At 38.8% G+C, this 24,174-nt stretch overlaps 1 protein-coding gene across 1 annotated transcript; it reads left to right on the top strand.

The window, feature by feature from the left end:
- The first annotated feature begins 14,841 nt into the window (after positions 1–14,841).
- On the top strand, positions 14,842–23,081 carry ppp1r26 (protein phosphatase 1, regulatory subunit 26). Its single transcript, XM_074690512.1, has 5 exons — positions 14,842–15,010; positions 18,425–21,577; positions 22,640–22,754; positions 22,854–22,924; positions 23,017–23,081. The coding sequence occupies exons 2-5, from the start codon at positions 18,495–18,497 to the stop codon at positions 23,063–23,065; spliced, it is 3,318 nt and encodes a 1,105-aa protein (XP_074546613.1). The 5' UTR covers positions 14,842–15,010; positions 18,425–18,494; the 3' UTR covers positions 23,066–23,081.
- The last annotated feature ends 1,093 nt before the right edge of the window (positions 23,082–24,174 follow it).

Below are 24,174 nucleotides of genomic sequence, written 5' to 3'. Positions count from 1 at the left end.
TTGAAAAAAAATACATTTTATTGTTTAAAAAATTAATATTTTTTTACCACATAAAAACAAAAAAGTATCAAAAATTGGTAACATCGGGTACCGATACTAATTGCATTGGTACCGTATTGTTTTAAATGTGAAAGGTACCCATTCCGAGTGGTTTAGAACATCCTTAGTAAAAATCAGGCTGCACCATCCTCTATCATGGGATGTCAATCAGTTGTGAAATCAGTTTGTGTCTCATATCCATGTAGTGTCTTACAGGCTTACGGACAAAGCTCGACATAAATATCTATTAATAGAAACAGCATCTTCCACTGTGGTACATCCAGCCATAACATGTTCCCATACAAGCAGCCCTGAGGTTTAAGGCACCAAAGACTCTCATCTAAAAACAGGCAGCAGAATAAATTCTCCAATATCTTGCTGGAAAAACACAGCAGCTCTCTTGCGTGGAGACAAAGGTGGCCTCTGAGGTCGAGAAGAAAAGGTGGTTATGTAACACGGCCTCTGTGCGACATTGCAGAGCATCACAGAGTAACAACTGCGAACAAAGCAAGGACATAAACTTAGCAAATAAGCAGACAGAAAGAGCCTGAGCCTGTTCACTTGTTGGTCAACAGCAAACACGCAAACAGGCTCGACTTCCCCTGAGTGTGGTACAAGAACTAATTGAACGTAGCAAAAACTCTGAGCTGATTAAGGCAGACGGCTGCCCCTGATTAGGCCAGCAGATTCTTATTCATTTCCTTCCAATTTTTTGCAGGAATGCTGACTTTAAATTGATAAGAACAAGTTTGAATTTCCTGAGATGAGAGTTTGCTGCCCAATCACCACCCCTCTGCCCCCACCATCATAAACACGATGCAGAAGCTCCAGCATCACGCTTTCTACTTGCTGATCTGCATGTTTGGAAGCATCATGCAAACAGGATGTCAAAGATCAGTGACTCACTGAACATCCTACAGCTCACTCCTGACAAAAGAACACTGTTTTTTTGTTCTGAAAGGTTTGTTATCTCTGAAAAACAGAGATGAAAGCTAAAGACAGGAGAAAAGATAGATATCAACCAAAGTAAGAGGATTAAGAGTTCTGATTTATTTTATGACTAAAAAGTGAAAAAAATGAGACTAGATCACCGATAATCATTAAGAATCAAAAGTTTATGTTATTCTCAGACTCGGCCAATCCCCTTTCGCCCCTGGTTGGCCAGCCCTTTAGTAGTATGTTGGATGCAGACCTTGGTGTTTGAGGCCCGCCACTCCAAAGTATCATGAACTAGACAGGAAATTCTTATAGTCTGAGCAGTTTACATACAGCTTTTAAGATTTCTACAATGAATACACCGCAGTTTTGAAATTTTATGCCTGTTAGCACCTGTAAACTAATGTGTTTTACTTGGATATAGTGTCTTTTATTTAAAGTGAAGTCTGTAGAAATAAGAATAGTTAGGGATATCTGGCGTACACATTCTATATAAAACTAGAACAAGAAGCTTCTGTGATGTATACGTTTCAAAGTTTGCAGTTTCAGCCACCGAAAACGCTACTTCACTGTACAGGAACCAACATGCAAAGCGGCTCTGGTGGACAGTGTTCTCAACAAGCTATTTTAAGGCAGGGTCTGCAGGAATTTTCATCACTTGTTAGCAAACACAACATTCTAAGTGGGCTCCTCCTCCATGGCTCAGTGCCAGCGGCAGCGCACACCCACAGCCTCCAACTGTGACTCTGTGAACACACTTACAAACCCAGCAACCACCTGCAGTACCACGTTTCTTTGTGGAAGAGACTCAAGACTTAGTGCACCTGACTTAGCATGTTAGCACAAGCTAATCACCGTGCTACATCGACTACCGTAGCTGCTCAAGAAAGCTTCTTCCACTCGCTATCATCAACATGCTAAGTCACTTGCGCACTGGGTGCACTGTGATTGGCTGAGGTAGCCACGCTTACTCTTCACCCAGAAACATCCTGACACAACCAAAGCATCAACATCCAGGCAGAGGAGGGGGTTCGAGGCAGACACAGACACTGACACACATGTATCCCTATTGTTTCCCTGTTTTTTAGGAAAATCCTGCAGACTCAACCTTTAAAGTCACTTTCTGCTAAATGCAAAAGTCTCTATAGTGGATCTGCATATCAGCCTCTAGAGCAGACATCCACACTTATGGCCTTTCAATCCTTCCATTTCAAAAGAACTGCAGAGGTTAAAAAAAAAAGATGATTGACAGTAACATCTAATAATCATTTCATTCAAATATTTTTGCGCATTTTGTTTCAAATAAGCTATGAAATACGGTTAAACATGTGTCAACTGAAGTGAACAGTGAGATGTGTGAAAAGATGTTACAATGTTTCCTGTTGAATGCTTCAATCAGTCGATCCTATCTTTAAAAACACAATAATTTGCTTATTTTTTGTGTCCAACAACTCCACAGCATCTCTTTTTTGTTTTATTTGCTGTATTTTTGTGTGAAGACTTGTGTCGGTGAGAAAGACCAGTATAAATCAGCTTTACTGACTCTAAACTAAAATTAAATGTGAAAACTATTCCTGATTGACGTCGGCGTGATTGACAAACTCTTGAAATGCATCAGTATTTGATCAGATCTGTACTCTGGTGTATCTCTGTTAAAATATTCTGCTTTGTTTTTCACGAATCATCTCAGGCCCACTGTTTGCGTGTGGGTGGACGTGCATATGTGCATACATGTGTTTGTGTGTGGGAGTGGGGGCACAGCTGGGGTCTTGGCTTTCTCTCTCAACTCCATCTTTGAGCTTTTGTGCATCTCATCGTGACACCTCCGCTCTGCTGTATCCCTCTTTTTCTCTCCGTCATCCCGGGCTGTTGTCTACGCTGCTCATCTCGTTGCCCTCTCTGTCTCTCAATCACGGCTGATGTGTTGATGCAGCTGATTCAAAGACAGGAAACGGGGCCAAAATTGAGATTGCAAACATGCACCAGATGACTCCTGCACTCTCATCCGTGTAGTCTCTTCTTTTCAGAGACCACCGGCTCTGATCGCAAACACATGACAGCTTAGACATGTGCACTTTTAGAGTCTGACAGGCGCATTAAGACAAATAATAGCTCTGCCAGTTGGCATTTCAAGCCCGGATCAGCTTTTTTGTGGTTGATAATAAATATCAGCCATCATACCAGCCTGTCAAGGAGACGGTGCAGAAGACTAACGGACAAATTAAACTTCAACTTTGTTAGTAATTAAAGCTGTTACTTAACTATCGTGCATTAAAGTGACAACTCTGAACACTGCAAAGGGTGTAACAGAAGGCCTCTGCTGCCCCCTGGAGCACCAGCGCTTCATGATGTATGACTCTCATAACAATAACCGTCTCCCTGGAAACATATAATTTGATATTACTGTTATTATAAATAAAAACGCCTGCAGACGGAGGGTTTTAGATTACATGGTATAAAAAAAATGGTTGCAGACGCTTATGGTGCATATTGGAGCTGCATTTAACTGACTTAAAGAAGGGAAGAGGACAATCCCTGGTGCACGTCTCTCATAGATCATAATATTCATGTATGCAAGAAAGAAACTGCAAAATATGCAATAAAAGAGTATTTTTGTTGTTTTCCTGTCAGGTAAAAGATAGAATTTTAACATTTTGAGGAGTTGGAAAATGTGTATTCTCACCAGCCAATGTAAATCATTCATTCTGGGCTTTGTAAGAGACGTGTATTTATTAATTTATATGCACTAGTATCACTTTATTTCCATCCATTTCCTTGTTTTAATTCTGCTGGTTTGGAAAACAGAGAAACTCCATTGTATCTGCTTATTACACGGGTCTACACTGCCACCTGGTGGTAACTCACATAAAGAGACCCAAACATACTTAGAGTACTTAAAGACTTCAGCTGTTTGTTGTGATTGTTGTATGGTAGATGATTGAAACATATTCTGTATTTAAACATATAACGTGTGGTATTTTGCAGCTATTGATATTGTAAATTATTTTGCATGGGAACAACAGCTGCTACAGCACAACTAATAAATCACTTTATTAATAAGACACACTGTGCTCCATCTTTTGTGACCAACACTCAGAACGGGACGCTAGAAATCAGCCTGACTTTCTGTTAACTGATGTTTTATTCATACAGCTTAAGACCCTTACAAAGATTATAACGGGACACTTAGAAGAGCTGGTCTAGACTGCAGGCTGTTGCATCATTTATGGAAACCCAACCATAGACTTTTTAAAACATAGACACAGTCTCAGCTTCAAAAAAACAATCTGTCTAACAACTCAGCTGTGCTCCTAAATGTGCACTTTTATGTACCAACCATAGACTGTATAAAACATGGACGTAGTCTCGCCGACGTCACCTGTCTGTTTCTGAAACGGAAAATGAAGCACATCGGCTATAGCGGCCATATTGGTAGTGGCAAGGGCTTCGCCTACAGCCAGAGGGCACCGGCCCTCACATGACCCTCAGCTGTGCCTCTGATTGGGGGAGCTAGCGATCTTAATATCCTCTGAACTGCTGAGTTAGAAAAAAATTCAACCCCCCGTACAGTGGGAGCCAGTAGTAAAATTAGCGACTCAGACAGGAGACATTTTTTGAACCAGGCTGTAAATAGGTTCATTTCTGCTTTGAAAATGGCTTTTTTTGGCTTGGTGTGTATGTGACTTCTGCTACTTCCGGAGCCAGCCTCAAGCGAACACTCCAGAAACAGCATATTTTAGCATTCCACATTGTCTCATATTCTCAGACCGGAGGTTGCCGCTTGGTACCAACCCTGGCCTTAAACCCTAAACCAATTTGTTTTCAGAAAGAAAAAAAAACATAGCCTCTGTGACATCACCCATCTGTTTCTGATACAAAGTTTTGAAGCTTTTCATCGTTGTAAGGTATCTGAGAGGCAGTCAAACAGCTACCTGTCTGGTCAGGTGAGCTGTGCCTCTGATTGGCCAAATTCATAATCTTATCTTGATAAGCTATGCAGAGCTTAACGGTTTATTTTTGCTGTAAAAATCCTCTTTCTGACTTGGTAGATTTATGGTTTCTGGTACTTCTGGAACCAGCTTCATGTGGGCTTCATTTCTTGAGGCTGCATTTCTTGGTTTTAACACAGAACCCAATAGGATACTTTAGTTTTTACAACAGGACTTAAGTTAACACTTGAGGAATGGCTGTTTTATACCCCTTGAACGCAGCATTAATCCACTTTATGCAAGCCCTTACTGTTCTACAGTTCTACAGTTTTATTTAGCAGATGCTTTTGTTAAGGTACAACACAAGCAAGAATTCAGACTGAAGGAAAAACCTAGTTAGTGTGACAAAGCGCTACAAGTTATTTGGCTGCAGGTGCTGCAATCAAGTGCAGGAATTTTTATTTTCTATTTTTTAGTAGGGTAGAATAATCTAGCCAACTAACCACAATTAATTGCGGCAACAATATACCTCAAACTTCAACAACATTTTGTAATTAGTGCTGAGAATTGACTAAGCGCTGGGTCTGAGATCTTCTGACTCATTCTGCCCCTGAGGACAAAGAGGAGAAGGCTCAGATTAAGGGTCTAAGTGATCCCTGAACAGATGAGTCTTCAGACATCATAGAAAGAGACTCTGTGGATAGTATAGAGTTTGGTAATTCACTCCACCATTTGGGAACAACAGAGGAGAAGAGTCTGGCTAGAGATTTGGAGCCGAGCTGGGCTGGGAGCACCAGGCATCTTTCTCAAGCAGAGTGTAGTGGGCCAGAAGGAGTGTAAACCTGGATGAGGGAACCCAGGTAGGAAGGAGCTGTTCTTGTCAATGTTTTGTAAGCCAGAAGAAGAGCTCTGAATTTTATTGGAGCTGCCACTAGAAGCCAGTGAGGAGAGATTAACAGCACTTGACCTCTTAATATGATAGGTCGAGGGATTAAAAGGCAGTGGATTGTTAAAATCCAAAAAGGTCGCCGGGTAATGTTTCAAGATAAAGTACCAGGTACTGAAAGACAACAACCTCGTGAGCATTAAACCGCTTCCATGCTAATATTAAGAGTAGCATGAAACGTACACATGCTCTTTCCTGATACGTAACACTGCTGTAGCAAAGTTGTGTAACACAATGTTATTCAACATCTTGAATGAAAGACTTGATGTTCTCTTGTACTTCAAACAAAGCAAAAGTCTTTTTTTATATATTCTTTTGTTTCTGGAAACAGGTCAGTGGTCAACCGTTGCTCAAACTGCTGTTATTCCTATTCCAGAGACTACTGCTTACACAGAGAAACTTCAGTTTCTTGACCTCAAATAGCACCAGCACCGATGTTTTTTGAAAGCATATTCAGCTAAAACACCGTCAGCACACTGAGCTATGGCAGTTCTGCATGACTCTCCAATGTGTCCATTTCCTGTACACAATCCTTTGTTCTGTAATCAAGAACAACACATCTCTCAGCATGCCTAAAGCAGCCTGCACATCAAGATCCAGATACAGAAAACCAAGTCAGCACAATGTTTGACAAGTTCAAGCTAACCCAGGGAATCTGTTTGATCGCCCGACTTAACCAGCGCCTGTTTGATTTAACAGCTGTTTTTTATAAAAGTCTTCTTAGAGTGAAACAGAGAAAACATGTTTCATAGGCTTCAGGATCATAAACTGTTTGGTAACCTGGTCGATGTTAAAAAAAAAAGGCCTACCTTTCCTCTCAGAGGCTGGCTGAAGGGGGCAGAGCTGCTGTCCATGGTGCTGAACCTCCTCTCTTCAGGCCTGCACGGCCAAATGGGAATCTTTGAGAAAACTGAGGAAAAGAAAGCAACACAAAGGCAGGTTATTGGTTTTTAACATGGGCGTTGTTTGTTCACAGTGCATCATGGGACTCGACAAATTTAAGGAAAAGCTAGCAAACCGTTTCCTGAGTTGAATGCTAATAATAAGACCAAATGACCAGAGTGCATTTCAATGTTAAGGACACATCAGTATTTTACAGAGCAACTTTTTTCAACTCAAAAAGCTTAAATCCTTTCCATAAATGTTGCTCCATACAAGATTTAATCTATTATTTGGACATGAAAATGTCCTTTTCACCTCTCAGAGTAGAGGTCTCAATACTACCTGTTAAGAATAGATGAGTTAAATTGTTGCCCGTTATGCTCCAGAGTTTTTCTCTTGTGAAAAAGTGATAGTTCCATGTCTTAATGACACGTTGGAGGAGCAGGACTCAAACATCGAGGTCTTCCCATACCTCTGCCCTTTAAAGGCCACCAAAGGGCCGGCCGGTCAGGGGGAAGGTAAGTTTATGAAGCTGCGAACCTTAAAGAGACAGCAGCTAAAATGAAATGTATCAGACTGAGGCTGCAATAAGAGTTTTCTAAACAAGGTGAGAAATTTAGGAATCTTTTCATTGTATAAATCAAGGATCTGCAACCTGCAGCTCTAGAGCATCAAGCAGCTGTTTGACTCCTTTGCAGGGGCTCCTTGTACCTTAAATATAGTATTATTGAATTAAGATGCATCACATCTTGCAATACATCCTTCAAATTTTTTTAAAAAAAGTTTTTTGCAACATTTTTTAATTTCTTTTTTTGTACTTTTTTAATTGTTTGGACCAAAAAATTTGCAAAATTTCTTTTCTTTTTTTTGCATACATTTTTCAAATTATTTAAATTTCATTTTTTCACCCAAGCAATTTTTTTTATTTTATTTTTATTTTTATTTGCAAATTAAATAAAATCTTTTTTTTGAAATGTCTTTTTTTTTTTTTTTTTTTTTTTGGGGGGGGGGGGGGGGGGGTCTTTTTTTTTTTACTTTCATTTTTCTATGAAAAATTGTGTATATTTTTGAAATAAAAAAATGAAAAATTGTACAACGCATTGATTCATTGATTTTCAAAATTTAAGGCAACAAATTTTCTTTTTTAAAAAATTGCAATTTTTTAAAAATAAAAAACTAAGGCATCACATGTACAATTATATAAACACAAAAAACACTTAAATTAGATAATTATGCACTAAATTTTATACTATGTATAGAATTTTAATACACTTTTTTGTCTTTATTGTGAATATTAAGAACATTTGTGGCTCTAGAATGAAAGTGATGATTCAAGATTTTTGCCAAAGATTGGGTTAAACTTACTTTTTCATATCATTTTTTCTTAGAAAGCTTGACCCAATATGAACAAGCTCTGAAAAACTTTCCTCACTTCTTCATTTATTTTCCTAACTGAATCTAAATAAAATAGATCCAAATACAAGGGAAAACAGCCTAACATCAGCCTGCAAAGCCCAATCTGCTATCCTGATGAATATTTATACTTAATGCAATGATTAAAAAATGTTTGCAATATTCACTTTGATGTCCTTTCCCACTGATTTGAAACTAGTTTATGAAAGTCTATATTTGGATCATATCACATCTGCTAGTGTTTGCAGTAGTTGATACATGCATCATTGAAATTCAGAAAAACTAATTTTTATATTTGTTTAAAAATACAAATGCTTTCCTCTAATCACAAGCCAAGTCAAGTATATAAAGGATTGTTTACATCGAAGGTGTTGGATCATGATCACACTGTGAAATATCAAAGTAAACTAAAAGAGTTGCCTGCCTGAGAGGGTGATTTCTCATTGTTTGGATCATTACACAGAGTGAGTGATTCATTGTGTTTCTTCAGCTTACTCTGACTGATTCACACTGACCCTGTCTGTTGTTTGAGCAGCTGGTGTCCTCACAACAAAACATCAGCCACAGGCTAAAAATCTACATTTGAGTTCCTGCAGCCCACATTCTGCGCGTGTTTGATGTGTCATTACAACGTTCGACACATGGTGCTGATATTTCTGGATGATGGATGAAATGTGCAGAAATGGCGCCGTGGCATTAGCTCCACATAAAAATAAAATTAAAAAAGGAGTTTGCATACATGAACATGCTTTACCAGAATTGGGTAAAACTATAGACTGTATATTGAGTGGACAGCGTGGCTCCACCTTTTACCATTGTACGGTTCTAAAGCCAAAATACCCCCGTAACAGGCGCCACCATTGTGCAGAATCTGAGTGGAGCCAGGTGACAAAAACATTATATTATTTTCTCTTTCTAGAGTCTAATCTCTTCTTCAAAAAGTTAAACATTCAAAGATGACAGTTTCAGGGCCCACAGTTTACCTGATTTCAAATATTGATTTGTTTACTTTTTCATAATTTGGGATTCAGGCTCATAAAACCCACAAAACCAGGAATTCAAAAACTTAGAATATTGTGGGAAAAAAACATAATTTACTTCCCAGATTTTGCAAAAATAATAATAATAATAATAATAATAATAATAATAATAATAAAAATAGGATCACATTAAATGAAACAAAATATGGTGCTTTCAAAATGATATTTCACTCTGTAATACTTGGTTGGGAATATTTGGATGCAATCTGCATCTCCATACAGATTCTCAGCAGAAGGAATCATAAAGTCCTCCAAAACACTCTGGTAGACTGCTGCGATGACCTTGGATTAAGGAAAGCAGAGTTTACCAACACCTGCACCGGACATTGCATCTCAAATCATGACCGAATGGGGATATTTCACACTGGACCTCAAGCAGCTTGAATTCTGTTCCTCACCCGTCTTCCTCCAAATCCCTTTAACCTTGATTCCCAAATCAATGGCGCACTTAACTTTCATCGGAAAAAAGGACCTTGGACCGTGAACCAGTCCAGTCCCTCTTCTTGACCCAGTTGAGATGCTTCCTACGTTGGCTCAGAAGTGGCTTGACCTTAGGAACCCAACAGTTGTAGCCCATCTCATGTGTGTGTGTGTGTTATGTGTCTGAATGTGGTTGTTTCTGAAGCTGTGACTCTGGCCTCATACCACTCTTTCTGGATCTCTGCCAGATTCTTCCTGCACTGATATGCTTGGACACTGTGAAAAGCCAGCCTCCATAGCTATAAACTTCTGTGACTTACCCATCCTATGGAGGGTATCAACGATGGTCTTCTGGCCAGTTGTCAAGTCTGCAGTCTTCCCCATTTTGAACCAAACTGAAGCAATTTACTGAAACTACTTTGAATTTTAAACCTGTGCAGGTGCTTTGAGTTTAATAGATGATTAGTGAGTGACGCTGAGTTGAAATTATTAATGCCCTGCAAAATTTGGGCTGATTCCTCAACAGTATTCTAATTTTTTAAATTCCTGTTTTTGTGGGTTTAACAAGCTTGAAGCCCAAATTATGTAAAATAAACAAACTCTGGGCCTTTTTGAATGGAATTATGGAAATAAATGCACTTTTCAATGATATTCTAACTTTTTGGAAAGGGTCTGTATTTTACAATTCCTGAAAAAGCTGCACAAGAACAGCAGCTGGCTATCATCGTTAAACATTACATGAAGCCCCTTTTTAACTTATTATAACTAACGAAAAAAAAAATCTGAAAATGGAGGACTTACATACAAGGCAACTACTTAACCTAACCTAACCACCTTCTCAAATTAGCAATTTTGCGCATAACATGCTAACGTTTAGCTTTTTTGTGATTGTGACAAAGCTGTTGTCTCTCATTGAGGACTGAAAGGAGTAAAGCAAACACTCACACAAAGACATGTTCCCTCAGTGGTTGTAGTTGTGTAGTTGTGTCTGCTCTTCCACAGGTTCCTTTGGTGCAACCAGAGCTCTGGGTGAAGTGGTCTTTTAAAGGGGAGAGCTGCTCAGGTGTGTTGATTACGGATGAAACCATCTTAACCTTTAGCAGGGGTTGTTTCTTTGTGTTTATATGCATAGTCTGTAGATATATTTTGGCAGAATATCATTCAAATACATACATAGTATGGTATACATTCATTTGCTTTCAGTTTTCATGTTAATTTGATCTATCCTGGTTAATTAGTATAATTTATGTTTGTAGCTGGTGGTTGGTTCAAAGGGAGGAGCTTAGTATCTGAAAACCTCTGGCCAACTTGACTGTCGAGGAGTGGTTTGTCTCATTCTTGGAAAAAATATTTTCCCTTTTTTATTTTTTATCTTTATTTTTGAACAGTTTTTGTAAATACAGCACAACCTTAAAAACAAGTTGCTCTTTGATTTGAGTTTCCTCACAGTGGCGCTTCAAACCAGGCGACCACAGCGACATCTAATGGCTGGGGCAACATACTGCAGCCCAATAAATGACCTCTACAGCATGCATGTGAAGTGTTGACTCAAACTAATGGTACACTTTTGCACTGATTTAAGGCATGTTCAAAAATATTATTTTTTACACATTCCTGTTAGTTAAAATGTTGCAGATTTAAAACCCTGATGAGTCTGCTTGGTGTAATCGTGTAAGTCATTGCTTCATAATTATTATTTTTGTGACAGATCACAGTCACACATGATGCTTTTTTTAGTTAATATTAGATGCATTTTTTTTTTTATTTAAACTTTTTTAGTTGTGACTTTAAAGCTTGAATTTTATTTAATAAAACGCACATATACAAAGTGTTATACCTTTCACCTCATTCAGCAAATTCATTTCACCGCTCACAGTGAACTGAGTACTGCAAGTTTGCTTTTTGCACATTTCTACCTAGGCATTCAACTACATCTAGATTTATTAATACTGCACATTACCTCTACCTTTTTTTAAATTTCCCAAATACTAGTGCCTTTATCGATTTGGAGGAGGATGTACTGTGCTTAACATTTTTATTAGACCACTACCCAGTGTAAGGTCACCTCTAAATTAACATTATGTAGTTGAACACCAAAACACTTTTTATGTTAGTGTAATGGTTAATCCTACAGGATATGCAAGCTCTTTAATCAAAGCGATATATCTAATGTTAAATTATAACTATTTTTGCTACCCATGAATTCCCAAGTGTACTTTTACACACACAAAAAACGAAAAAAGTAAAGCCCATTATTTATTTTGATTGACAAGCTGCAGCTGTTTACTCATGTTCATGAACAGAAAAAAATGTGTTTTAATGAGTTTTTATTACTTTGTTGTGATTGTACATGACCATGAATCTCCTAACTGACAGTTTGACTTGTGAATTTCAACTCCCGATGACTCCGTGGTCTCAGTATTGTAAAAGAAAGACGCTGCTGCTGTCATGTGAACAGAGGAAGTGATGAAGATGATGCACTGTCAGTAACACAGCGATTAGTGATAGAAATCATTAAACCTGACCAACTGATAAGTTATCCTTCTAAACTGAGCAAAGTAACTTTACTTTTTTTTGTTTATCACTGTTCTCCTGACCACCTTACTTATGTAATAATGAAATCAAAATATTCTACAAATTTGACATTTTTTTAATGTTTTTGATTGTAAACTAAGGACTTAATTTAAAATTTAATATTTGAACTATGACACAGACAATTTCATGATTATTTTATACATTTATTATTTACCTCCGACAGGGAGGTTATGTTTTTGGGAGAGTTTGTCTGTTTTTCTGTGAACAACATAACTCAAAAAGTAATTAAAGGATCTTGATAAAAAAAATTTTAGGAAATGTTCAGAATGAGATAAGGAAGAAGTTATTAAACTTTGAAGGTGATCCAGATTCTTTATCATTGTGAGATAGGGACGTTTTCACCATATGTGTACATAACTCCACCATAAATGGTCGGATTGCTTTGCAAAACAATACAAGACAAGGTCACCATAATCTCTGACAGATGTAAAAGTACGATCCAGATCCTGACAATATTCTTGATACTAAGATCCAGAATATGAAATATGTACTGGGTCATCATAATTTTTAACACTGTCAGGAAACAAATTATCATATAAACCTGCAACTAACACCAATTTGTAGCAGACAGTCTGCTGAAAGGGGGTATAACATTAAAGTCGGACTAAAGTGCTTTTCTGGTTAAGATTTTTTGCTGAATGAGGCCCTGTGTCTGTGCTGTTATTTAACATAGTGCTAATTCTGATCTGGATGTTATCAAAGTTAAAATATGCTTCATCAACATACTGATGAGAAAAAAACAAACACAAAATATTCTGTTATATTTTATTGAATATAAAAGTACTACAGTTGTACCATCATTTTATTCATACTCCGTCTATTTCACATCATACTTTTTAAATAAACATGTTTTGGAGTCCCTGTCATTATTTGGGATCCATCCAGCATTCAGGCTGCCAAACACACTCTATCTTCACAAACTTCCACATCATGAAACAAACTTAAACGGCTCCAACGCTGAATCCTTCTTGTGTTCCTCAAGCTCCTCTTCCCACGTCTTCACTTCAGCTGCCTCTCCTGTTGAAATCCTCCATGGAAAAGACAGAAAATGGGGTTTTCAATGGAGACATCACCATCCCGACTGACTGTTAAAACATGGACCAGGTGACATTTAAATGCATCTCACTATAAAGAACACCTCCTATCAATCCCCTTTACCAATAATCTGGCAGCTGTTTTAATAAACCCTGTTGGTTAATCAAATTTGTTTTGGATCTGCTTCAGTTTTACTGTTTGGCAGGGTTTCTAGTTTACTGTCATCCAGCTTTTTTTCTTGTGCATGTTGACACTTCCAACAGCACCGAATCTGCCATAAATACCTCATTGCTATTAGGTAAGGAACATACATATGTTAGCATATGGTGACTTCTTAAATTGTACTATTTTTAAAAGCTGCTCTTGTTTCTCAGATTGTGAAACATATCTAAAGGTCCTGTGGAGAGTTTTAAGCTGGTAATGAAACAGACTGAAATTAATATTAATGACGTCACTTTTTAGCCTAAGAAGGCAAACAAACTCATCAACAAAGAGAGTGACCGTTTGTGTAGTTATTTCATTTCAATTAACCTTTATTTAACCAGGGTGGTCCCATTGAGATTAAAAATCTCTTTTTCATGGAAGACCTGGTCAAGACAGGCAGCAGCAAAAACACAAAGTTACTGGCAGGAAACACAAAAAGAGACAAATCACAGTCAATAAAACAAGCTGCTAGCCAAACTTTTCTGTACATGTTCCCAGGCAAAGACGACATGTTTGATCATAAAAAAGTAAGCAGGATGAGATATCAAATGAAGACACAAATTACACATGCACAGAAAAAAAAAAAAAAAATTAAAAAAAAGACAGTTTCGCCCACAGGAGGGCGCCAAACTAAAAATGTACTCACAGTAGCTCTACTATAAGCATACAGAACATAGCATAGATATTTACAGAAATTAAAGTTACATCTACCCCATCTTTAAAGTGTCTTAAAAAACATTACTTAAGTTAAATTACTATTATTTTAAAGTTTGGAGATGGTATTAATCTACCAAAGTGTCAGACTATAAAATAAAGGGGAAATAAACTTTTTTTTAATCAAATTTATTTGCAATTGAATATTTGCTAACCTGGTGAAAAATATACCTTAACTGAAAGTAAAAATAATGCATTGTCTTCTGTGGCTTCGTATGAATGTGTAATATTAAATTACAATCACAGACATACGTTCCTAAAAAGAGTTGCTCGACTGGAAGCCATAGCTCAGAAGACATAACTTTAAAACTAAAAAATAAAATAAAATAAAATAAAAATAAAAAAAAGAATGAATGAATAAATAAAAATAAAATGTGAATTAACCATAGACTACTATTTGTTTTTCTAAAATATTAATAATTGCATGTTAAGAACTTTCATGAGATCTAGTATTAAGTTACACTGTTACAGGTTCCTTTCAGTGGGTATATTGCATACTCAACTGCTACAAGAGAAACCTGGTATTATTCATAAATGCAACATAAACAAATATGGTTATCAAAATCTGCAGAATGCAAAATGCAGAAAATAGTCCTTAAAATTGTAAGCACTCGTTTTTTCCTCTGAAAATAGCCGTTGCTATGTTTGAATGGGTCCTGGTTGGCTGGACTGGGGGTTAAAGGAAGCCTGTCAGCTCGGCAGTCGGAGCGGAGGGGTACTCGACGGAGGGAGCTTCAGGCGGAGTGAGTGCGCTGGTGACGGACACCGAAAACCTCCACGACGGCTATCCATGCATCTTTCATACAAGCTTCAATTGATAAACTTCAGCCATATCAGCCAATTTGTGTCACATAGAGGTGAGTTAAATGTTTGCATTGTGGTTTGTGGCTCTATCTCTGTGGGAATAACCGAAGCTAGGAGGGCTCAATACAAAGGCTTTCTTTGCCGGAGAAAATGCCGGGGCTGCAGCAGCCGGGAGGCCCGCCTGTGTCTTAAGTCGCCGACCAGCGACGGTTCCCTCCAATGTAATACTCTATCCTGTCTATTGTGACTAAAAAATTAACCATACGGCTTTATTGAGAACCGATTCGGGACATTACTCACCAAACGCGGGGATATCCACCGAGTAACGTGGGTTTTGACAACCGTGGCCGGTACCAAGAAACATGGTTGCTCTGCGGAGTCTCCTAACCCTGCACGCCGGGCATCAGTGCAGTCAGTGCCGCGAGAGGGTTACGGGGACAGCCGGGGTTGCTGAGTTGAAACCAGTGTGGCGTCCGGAAGGGAAATACTCGCGACAGCAGGTTCGGTTATGTAATACTCAAAATGCTAAACAATCAGTGGCATGTGTAGCTAAACTTTCTTTGAAGACATATGTCAAAGAAAGTTGGCACACGGCGGCGTTAGGCTTCGTTTTCAGCCCGGTTTTATGGGCTTGTGGACATTTTTCAGCGGGGCGTCTTTGCTGACCCATCCCGGTTTCCTGTAGCGGGAGCCACACTGCTACCAGACGGTAACATTCATGAAGGGGGCAGGTGAAAAGTTGGCAGCATTGTCTGTTTGGGTGATAATGCTTTGGTCAGGTTGCCCATTCCCTCCTGCGGACTCCTGGAAGGGAGGATTTAAGTAGGGGGGTCGGGAGGCTAGCAATGCGCCTCCTCGGCTGGGCTTATGTCCGAAAGCATGCTTGTTCACGGTGGTGCTCCTCAGGCTACTGCTCGGTCTACGTCTGAAAATCCGGTTTCTGACGGGGTCGTACACAGACCGTTATTATCTCACATCTGAAGGTGCCTGGCAGGTGCAAAGAGTTACATTTTCCTCTGATGTGCAAACATTGTGTTCGTTCGTAAAACTGTGCACCTGAGACTGAAAACAGCGCCACCGTGTGTTTGAAAGGATACACTTGCAAGTAACTCAAATTTTGATTAAAAAAAAAAAACAAAAAAAAAATACAAACTAAAATTCATTCAAAACTTAAGTTTTTTTTTTTTTTTTTTTTTTTTTTACAGAATTTTTAAAAATATTTAAATATTATGTTGCATGAAAATACATCCAAGTTAGCTCCACTTTACATTCACGCTCTTAAATGTATTTAAATATTAGTAATAATAACAACTCAAATACAGTGTGCAATAATGCAAAAATGCGCGATTTAAAAAATATATTATTTTTTTTTTACTTGGCTTTAACGTTAATGTTACAGTAATGCAGTATTAGAATTGCTTAATATTGCATAATAGCCTCTTTGTCAATCAGCCATAGAAGTATGTTTATAAGCCATATAAGTGCAAAGTTAGTTCATAATTCATGTAGAACAGGTTAATTACCCTGGTTATAAATAAATAAATAACTTTCCCTTAAGAATTTATTTGTTAATTTTCCCACTTGAGAATCCTTCCCTTTTAATACTGCTGTTTCTATTTCCATGAAAGCCCTGAAATCCTTTCCCACCTTTGATTAATATCCAGTTCTGCTTATTTTGTGACAGTTTTAATCTTATATTTTATGATGCAATTAACAGTTGCGCAGTCAAAACTGTCTATCAAGAAGAAGTCCTGCGACATGTCGTCTAAAAGTAAAATGATAAAGACTGCTCTAGGGACTAAGTGATTAAACACAAAAATCAAACACTGCAACTGCCACATTATTTATGCACTACTTAATCATTGAGATATTTCAAGGTTTAGGTACGGATTAGGTACTTTTATAGGTACCCACCCAATTCGGTCTGTAGTACTGAGTTCCAATTCACATAAAATCAAACTTTACCATGTTTCGGTATCTAAACACATCCTTGTGACTGTGAGGGAGTGGAAGAGTAAGTGATTTTCTATGCTGGATTTTAACACAACATTGCAAGATTTTACATTAAGAAAGAAAACTTACCAACAACAATAATAATATCTCAAAATATCAGTTTTTAAGACTTAAAATTCCCTTTGAACGAAAGCTAAATGAAACTGTAGAACTGTAAACTTAAAGGTACGATTTTCTGTACTTTATTGGGCATTTTGACTGTTATTTGAAGATTCTGAGCACAGTCAGACAAAAAAAATACTCACTAATCAGAGCTTGTTTCTTTTTCTTTTCTTTTTTTGAACATTTTTATTCAGCCTTTCTCCTTTATTTTTACAGATCTCAGTTAATAAATCGCAGTCACACCCTAACAAGGAATTGGTTACAGTTCGGCAAACATACAAAATATATAATCTAAATTCATAATGACATCCACAACCACATAAAGAGGAAAATCAAACAAGGTAGAAAAGAAAAAATAAATAAATAAATAACACAGCTTCTTCAAAGCAAGCGAATTAGAGCTCATTTTGATCAAACGTTTGAGTTAAATGCTACTAGCTCAAACATGTGGACAGCATTAAGATTTGAATTTTAAAGCTATGAATTTTGTATTCAGTGTTTGAATTTGTAGCATCAAAATTCACTTTTTCTACTTCCGATTCAAGAATGTGAAATAATGTATTACCTCAAAGAAATATGAATGTAATTTACAGCCATCTCAAAAACATATGATGTAAATTAGGCATGGTACAAAGTTATTTATTTGTTTTGAGGGAAACTAAGACTTCAATTACCTAACGGGTTAAAAAAAGTGAAAAAAAAAGGTCTCTAGGTCAAAATACGCCAAACCATGCCACGCTTTGTGATGCCTCTAGTTAGTTGAGGTTGTTTTCAACCAGGGGGTGCACCGTCCACAATTTTTTGGCCGATCACCGGTTTTTAAGAAGCCTGACCTGCCAATACCAATTTTTATTTTTTATGACTGACAGCATATACCTTCAGTGTTCCAATCTTATTTTATTGAAAATCATTGATAAATACCTGCAAAACAATAAAATCTTAATACTTTAACTTAGACAACCAATAAAGTGTCCTGAGTTTTAGATCTCAAACCCTCCTTTATATAAGATCAGTTTCATATGTAAGGATGGGCCGATCACCGATCCCCCAAAATTAAGGAAATCGGCACCGATCGATCGGCATGTTTATTTTCAACCAGCTGTAGTTATCATTAACTACAGCTACAGCTCTGGCTAGTCGTAGGTGGCTGTGCTACAACTCAGACACACCACCAGTCGCCAATTCAGACCTTCATTACAGAAATATTAGGAGGTTGTTCAACCAAAAAGTTAATCAGTTATCGATAAACAAGGATGGAGACGTTTAGTTGACAAAACAAGCACAACCTTATTGTGCCTGAGTGTTGTGAGTCTGTCTACGTCACTGATTCTCTGTTTCTGTTTTCTCCATAGATTGAAAATGTGATTGTAATCGGAGGCAGCGGCTCTCCAATGGTCCAGGACCTCACCACACTAAACTAGAATGTACTTGATGAATGTGCCTCCTGTCGCAGTGACGCAAACAGAATGGAGAACGTGTGGCCCACCTGGAGGCTATAGCCTTCCAGTCTGCTTCAATGACTCTGACTCTGAGCTGTCTACCAGAGGCACACCTATCTCCAACAAAGTCCAGATGATCATAGAGAGCCTGAGGAGCACCCAGTCCTCACTCGAGATGGGCGACGAGATCGAGGGGAATGTACCATCGGGACAGGACGGTCATACCCAGGTCTGCAAGGTTCCAATGGGATCGTATGGAGGGGCCAAGTCTAAAAGTAAAGGTGCCACTGAAAACCCAGCAGCAGATGTTTCCTCTGCTGTGAACCACGAGAGCAGTGACTCTGACAGTGATGACTCTGTGGATAGAGGCATCGAGGAGGCCATACTGGAATACCTGAAAGAAAAGGATGGTCACAAACGCAAAGCAGAGCCATGCTTCACCTTTCTGCAGTCATCCAAAATCCCCAGGAAAAACCCATCTGTCCCTGAAGTTTCCAAACAGAACTCTGACGGCAGTCGATTCACGATCCCAAACAGTCAGATTCCAAAAGAGACTCCTACGGCGGCAGCTGTTATCCCAATCAAAAAGTATATCAAACACAAAGCCTTCTTAAACGAAAACGCCATCCAGAATTCAGATTCACACAAAAGTCAAACCAAAACATTCGCCCTTCCCAAAGAGCAGGACCAGAGCCCCTCTAAAACCATCAGTCTCTTCAACAAAGTAAAGTGCTCCGTCACGGTCAAACTGGGCGAAGAATCGAATGACTCCAGCAGTGACGACGGCATCGAAGAAGCCATTCAAAGATACCAGCTGGAGAAAAAGGAACAGCAGAACAAAAGGGAAGCTTTCAATCCCCACGGACTCATCGAGGAGTCAGACTCCACGAGCGATGACGGGATTGAAGAAGCTATCCAGCGCTACCAGCTGGAGCAGCTCAAGGAGAAGAGAGAAGTGAAGCCATTCTTGCATAAGCAGAAGACTTTTAGTAAGTCGCTAATGCATGTTGGAAGCAGCAGCACGGAAAACATGAAGAAACGTAAGCTGAAGAAGAAAAAATCCAGAGCAGAGAATGAAGGGAAAGCTGCTCAACCTCTTCCTTCGTCTTTTTTCCTACCGTCTTCATCAGAGAGTTCGAAGAGTAGGGGAAACGGATTACACCGGTTTGAAATGGAGGGTTTTAAAGAGCAGGTAACTCCTACCCCTGCCCCTCCTAAGGTTAACACTACCGCAGAGCTAATGTGTGCAGAGGCAATACTGGACATTTCAAAAACTGTGATGCCTGAAGCCTTTCATCAGAGTTTCAGCAGTTGCGCCCCCTCAGAGTCCTCGGTGCAATCGTCTCTTCCCGACAACGGCCAAGACGAAGAAAGTGACGGCAGCTCCATTGACAGCGAAGACGGGATCGAGCAGGAAATCAGGAAATTTCTTGAGCAGAAAGCCCAGATGCACAAACAATCTCCCGACCCAGTTGCAACTCAAGAGCCCCAGTGTTCAAACGAAGCGGAAGAAGTGAAGGAGAAGCAAGTAACACCACAGAAGAAACCTCCGAGGTTGTCTCTGACACAAAGAAGGAAACACAGAGAGGAGATCAGGACGGAAAGCAAAGCGAAAGAAACATCTCCTACACTTTTACCGGAACACAGACGAGAATCGAGTCAGAGAAAAGAGCAAAGTGGAGACAAAAGCAGCTCACTCGACAGTGACGAAGACCTGGACACTGCCATTAAAGATCTGCTCAAGACAAAAAAGAAGTTGAAGAAGAAAACCAGAGACCTAAAATCAAAGAAGTGCCTCAAGGACAAAGGATTAGTGCAAGAGAATCTTCCTCCACAGCCAAAAAAGTTGAAACAGTCGACTAATTCGAAGCGCAGTGCTTTGAAAAAAGTACAAAAGGTGAAAGACGACATGAGAAACAGGTCTGGGATGAGCAGAAAGACCGTTTTACAACATAAGAGAGCTGAGAAGAGTAAAGAGCAGGAGACACTCAACGTTGAAACAGCACCTGAGAGTAAAGACACTGAGACAGATCTTCACAAGGAGGAGAGCAGCTCAGTCGACAGCGATGACAGCATTGAGCAAGAGATTAGAAAGTTTCTGGCTGAAAAAGCCAAAGTTTCCACACCAGAGAAAAGCAAAGACGATGTATCGAGGAACGGCACTGACGTGGTTTCTCCCATTCTTCAAGAAAAAGACACTGAACTGGAAAATCAGCTGGCTGAAATTCCAATACAAAGTGCGAGTCCCGTCTGTGGAGAGTCTCAGAGGGATCAAGCTACGCCACAAAGAGATGCAAAACCAACGCAACAGACTCCCCAACCAGATGTCTCCTCCAGCGGAGTACTGCTGCACATGTCCTCAGTCCTGCCCTGTGACTCAAACCTTCTGGAGCCAGCAGACGGGGCGGGGGCTGCCAGAACAGAGCCAAACACTGACGTCCAGAATGTCACATCACAGACTGAACGGGTTCGGCCAAGTCCAAGCGTCGCTCATTCTCTTTCAGAGTCGATCAAGTGGCGCCAGAGCCTCGGACTCCCCACTACTGATCCCAGAACTCTGAGTCGGACTCCATTCCATATAACGTCGACAAGAAGCGCCGAGACTTCACCATATCAGAGCGGGAGCATCACCCCCAAACCACAGACTCCAGTCCCTGCATGGTCCTCATCAAGGATCAGCAGACCTGCAGAGACGACTGTAAACACCACCTTCAGACCTTCTGTTTTAAACCTCTCGTCTATCGCGAGGCAGCATCCGAGGACGTCCTTTACGAGGGGCCCCGTCGAGGCAGAGGCAAAGAGTATGGTGCACATATCTAAGGACAAGAGTGTGTTTGTAGAGCTGGAGTCTAATAGGACCAACCACGTCCAGGTTCGAAGCAGGGAAAGAAGAGAGGGACAGGAAGGAGCAGACATGCTCAGTGAGAGGAGGAGACAAGGAGAGAGCGTGAAGATAAATGAGAGAGGAGTCCACCTGGAGAGGAGAGAGGATGCTTTTGTAGATGAGACAGATTGTGAGTCAGGCAGGAGGAGAGATCCAGAGAAGAAGCAGGGCTTTCCAGCATTGTAAGTATTTCCCACGAGTCAGATAGCATCATAATCCGTTTTTTATCAGTTCTGAAGGGTGTAATCCAGCTCTTTCATTTATACGCTTTAAGGGAATGTTTGTTAATACCATAAAAGAGCAGACACTTTTAACGTGTTTGTACATTTATACAGCTTTTTAAAACAATGAAAACTTCAAGATTTATTCATATCATCAAACTTTTCAGAAGCAATATACTGAGAAGCTGGGACAGGAAACTTTACCGCAGAAAATATCCTTATCCTAAATATCCTTGATGTGTAATCAAAAAGACAGATTATAAAAATATAGAGTGAAGTCCTTTTATTAAGGGTTGGATTTCTCTTTTTATTAATAACCACTGGGGGGGACACAAGTCAGCAATATTAATCTGTGCTGCTAAAATGTTAGCATATGCAAAATTATCCGCGTAGGTTTGCTTTCAGCTTCAAAGGATGATGATCAGCCCCTTTTTGTTGACGCAGTTTAAAAAAAGTTTGCATCAATTCTACTCCATATTCCTCATTAGGATTTTTTTCCCGTCACGTTGACTTCAGATCATTTCATCTGAAGCTGCGTCGTTTAAGAAAGCCACTCTCGCAGTCTCAGACTTGTCCCCCCTCTGACTCCACTTTCGTTGCACAGAGGCCACACAGAACCTGCTCTCTGTCTCGCTAAAACTTGATTTCTAGTGCATTCATTTCTTTGTCATGTTTCTTGAATTTCATATGTGGAAAAAAAAGGCTATTTATTTTTGTTTATCAAAAAAAAAGAAAAAATTACTGAACATGCTGTGCATTGCCAGATTTTGTAAATATTTTGTAAGATGTGTTTCTTTTTTTTTCTCCTTTCACTCTTTCAGAAAATGAAAACAATTGCTGTGTCTTTTAAGTGTATCTGTGTAATAAAGAGTGGAACCTGAGCTGCACTGTGTCTGTCATACATGCATGATACTAACAATCACTTTTATTTAAAGGGGCGGCCTCTAGGTTGGATTTAAGGACGAGTTATCTCATGATATTCAGAAAACCAGCCTGATGTGTGTCCCGCTCTACCCTGCTCAGGTCTCTGTCCAGTGCCATTGACCCTGGCATCACCATCAAACCTTGCATAGCTCTAACATCTGAGGAGAGAAGCATGATGTTCAACAGGAGGTACCATACTGAAAAAAGCAGAAAGGTACCAATATGTAGCACTGGGATATATTATTTTTATTACTTCATCAGGAAATCTAAGCTTGACTCAACTTAATTTTCATGTCACGCTATATTTTTGCAGGGGCTTTCTTATCCTGGTTATGTCTCTGTGCAACGTGTGAAAAGAAAGCTGCAGTTCATTCAGGTCAACAGGTAGAAGACAAGTGATAATGCTTTATCAGTGAGTGTCCAAAGTGAAAAAGAAAATTATAATGATGTTTGATTTATTCTTCAATCTTTTTCAGGGAAAATGTTCCAGTATGTCACCCCACCAAGCATCAAGCTACTCTTTAAAATTCCAGTCTTTGTTTTTGTTATTCAGCACTTTATCAATGTTTCTTTGTAGGGTTTAACATTTCAGACTGTTAGCAATTCCCTTGTTTTTTGAGTCTTGTTCTCATAGATGTTAGATAACTTCGTAATTGAGTTATATTCAAGTGCACAGTTGCTGTTTGTAAAGCCAGTAAAGGGAAATTTCCTTGTTGCAATCTAACAAAGCTCTTGTTCAAAGCTTTACTCTTTGCTAATTTAGTCCCATATGTGTTTGTTTAATAGCCCAAACTATCATTTACTGTAAAATATTTTGTCGTTTCTTTGGTATGCTGTAAATCCCTTCGACTCGCAGCTATTTCGGACATTGAAATGACAACATAGGAAGTGTTAACTGTAATGTTTATGGTTTTGTTTGCTTTTTTGGGGCATGAAGAGGCATCACTGTTGATTTCAGTCTGCTTCCTGATCATTTAAAAACTCATCACAGGAGCTTTAAGTTGAAATATCAAAGTTAATAGGTGTTGATTATTGTCAAGTTTGCAAATATACAAGTTTCATCTTGGAAATCTTTTGTTTTTTATGTGTTAATGCCACTATGATGTTTTAAAAAAGAGTTTTTATTTTGCATTTCCTGCACTGCAGAAAAATATTTTAAAGCCTTCTGGGGTTTAAACGGACTCAAATCAAGTATTAAAAGTTGATAAATCAATTTTGGGAAAATTAAGGGCCTGAAAAAGTATTAAAAAGTCTTAATTGTGGTTTTATGAGGTATTAAGTTTCATAGGTATTCAAGCTTTGACCCAAAAAATATCCATGAATATTTATTTTCCTCCTTGCAACTGTCCCCTGATTGGGACGTTAAACATTCAGCCAATAAAGTTCTAAAATAGAATAGAATAGAAAAGAATAGAGTTACTTTATTGATCCCAAACTGGAAAATTGTTGTGTTAACAGCAGAAATCTGTGGAGTCAGTAGAAAAATACAAAAATAAAAAAGAATAGAATTAAAAAAAATGCATAAAGACTCTAGTTACAATAAAATACAACAATAAGGATTGTGAGCGGTATTAACACCAGCTATAAATTAATGTCATTTCTAGTTTCATAAAGAGAAATTAAATACAACATTA

Source organism: Halichoeres trimaculatus, unplaced genomic scaffold (genome assembly GCF_033239565.1).
Source record: "Halichoeres trimaculatus isolate MK-OKI-2021-1 unplaced genomic scaffold, fHalTri1.1 fHalTri1_scaffold_16, whole genome shotgun sequence".
NCBI lineage: Eukaryota > Metazoa > Chordata > Actinopteri > Labriformes > Labridae > Halichoeres > Halichoeres trimaculatus.
Note: the sequence above shows the minus strand (reverse complement) of the source record. Positions and strands in the feature narration are given on the sequence as shown.

Bases quoted from the DNA above. Each gene is read 5' to 3' on its own strand.
- ppp1r26 (XM_074690512.1), top strand. From the start codon at position 18,495: ATGTACTTGATGAATGTGCCTCCTGTCGCAGTGACGCAAACAGAATGG. The intron at 22,755-22,853 runs GTACCAATATGT...ATATTTTTGCAG, and splicing joins ATACTGAAAAAAGCAGAAAG to GGGCTTTCTTATCCTGGTTA. The intron at 22,925-23,016 runs GTAGAAGACAAG...AATCTTTTTCAG, and splicing joins CAGTTCATTCAGGTCAACAG to GGAAAATGTTCCAGTATGTC.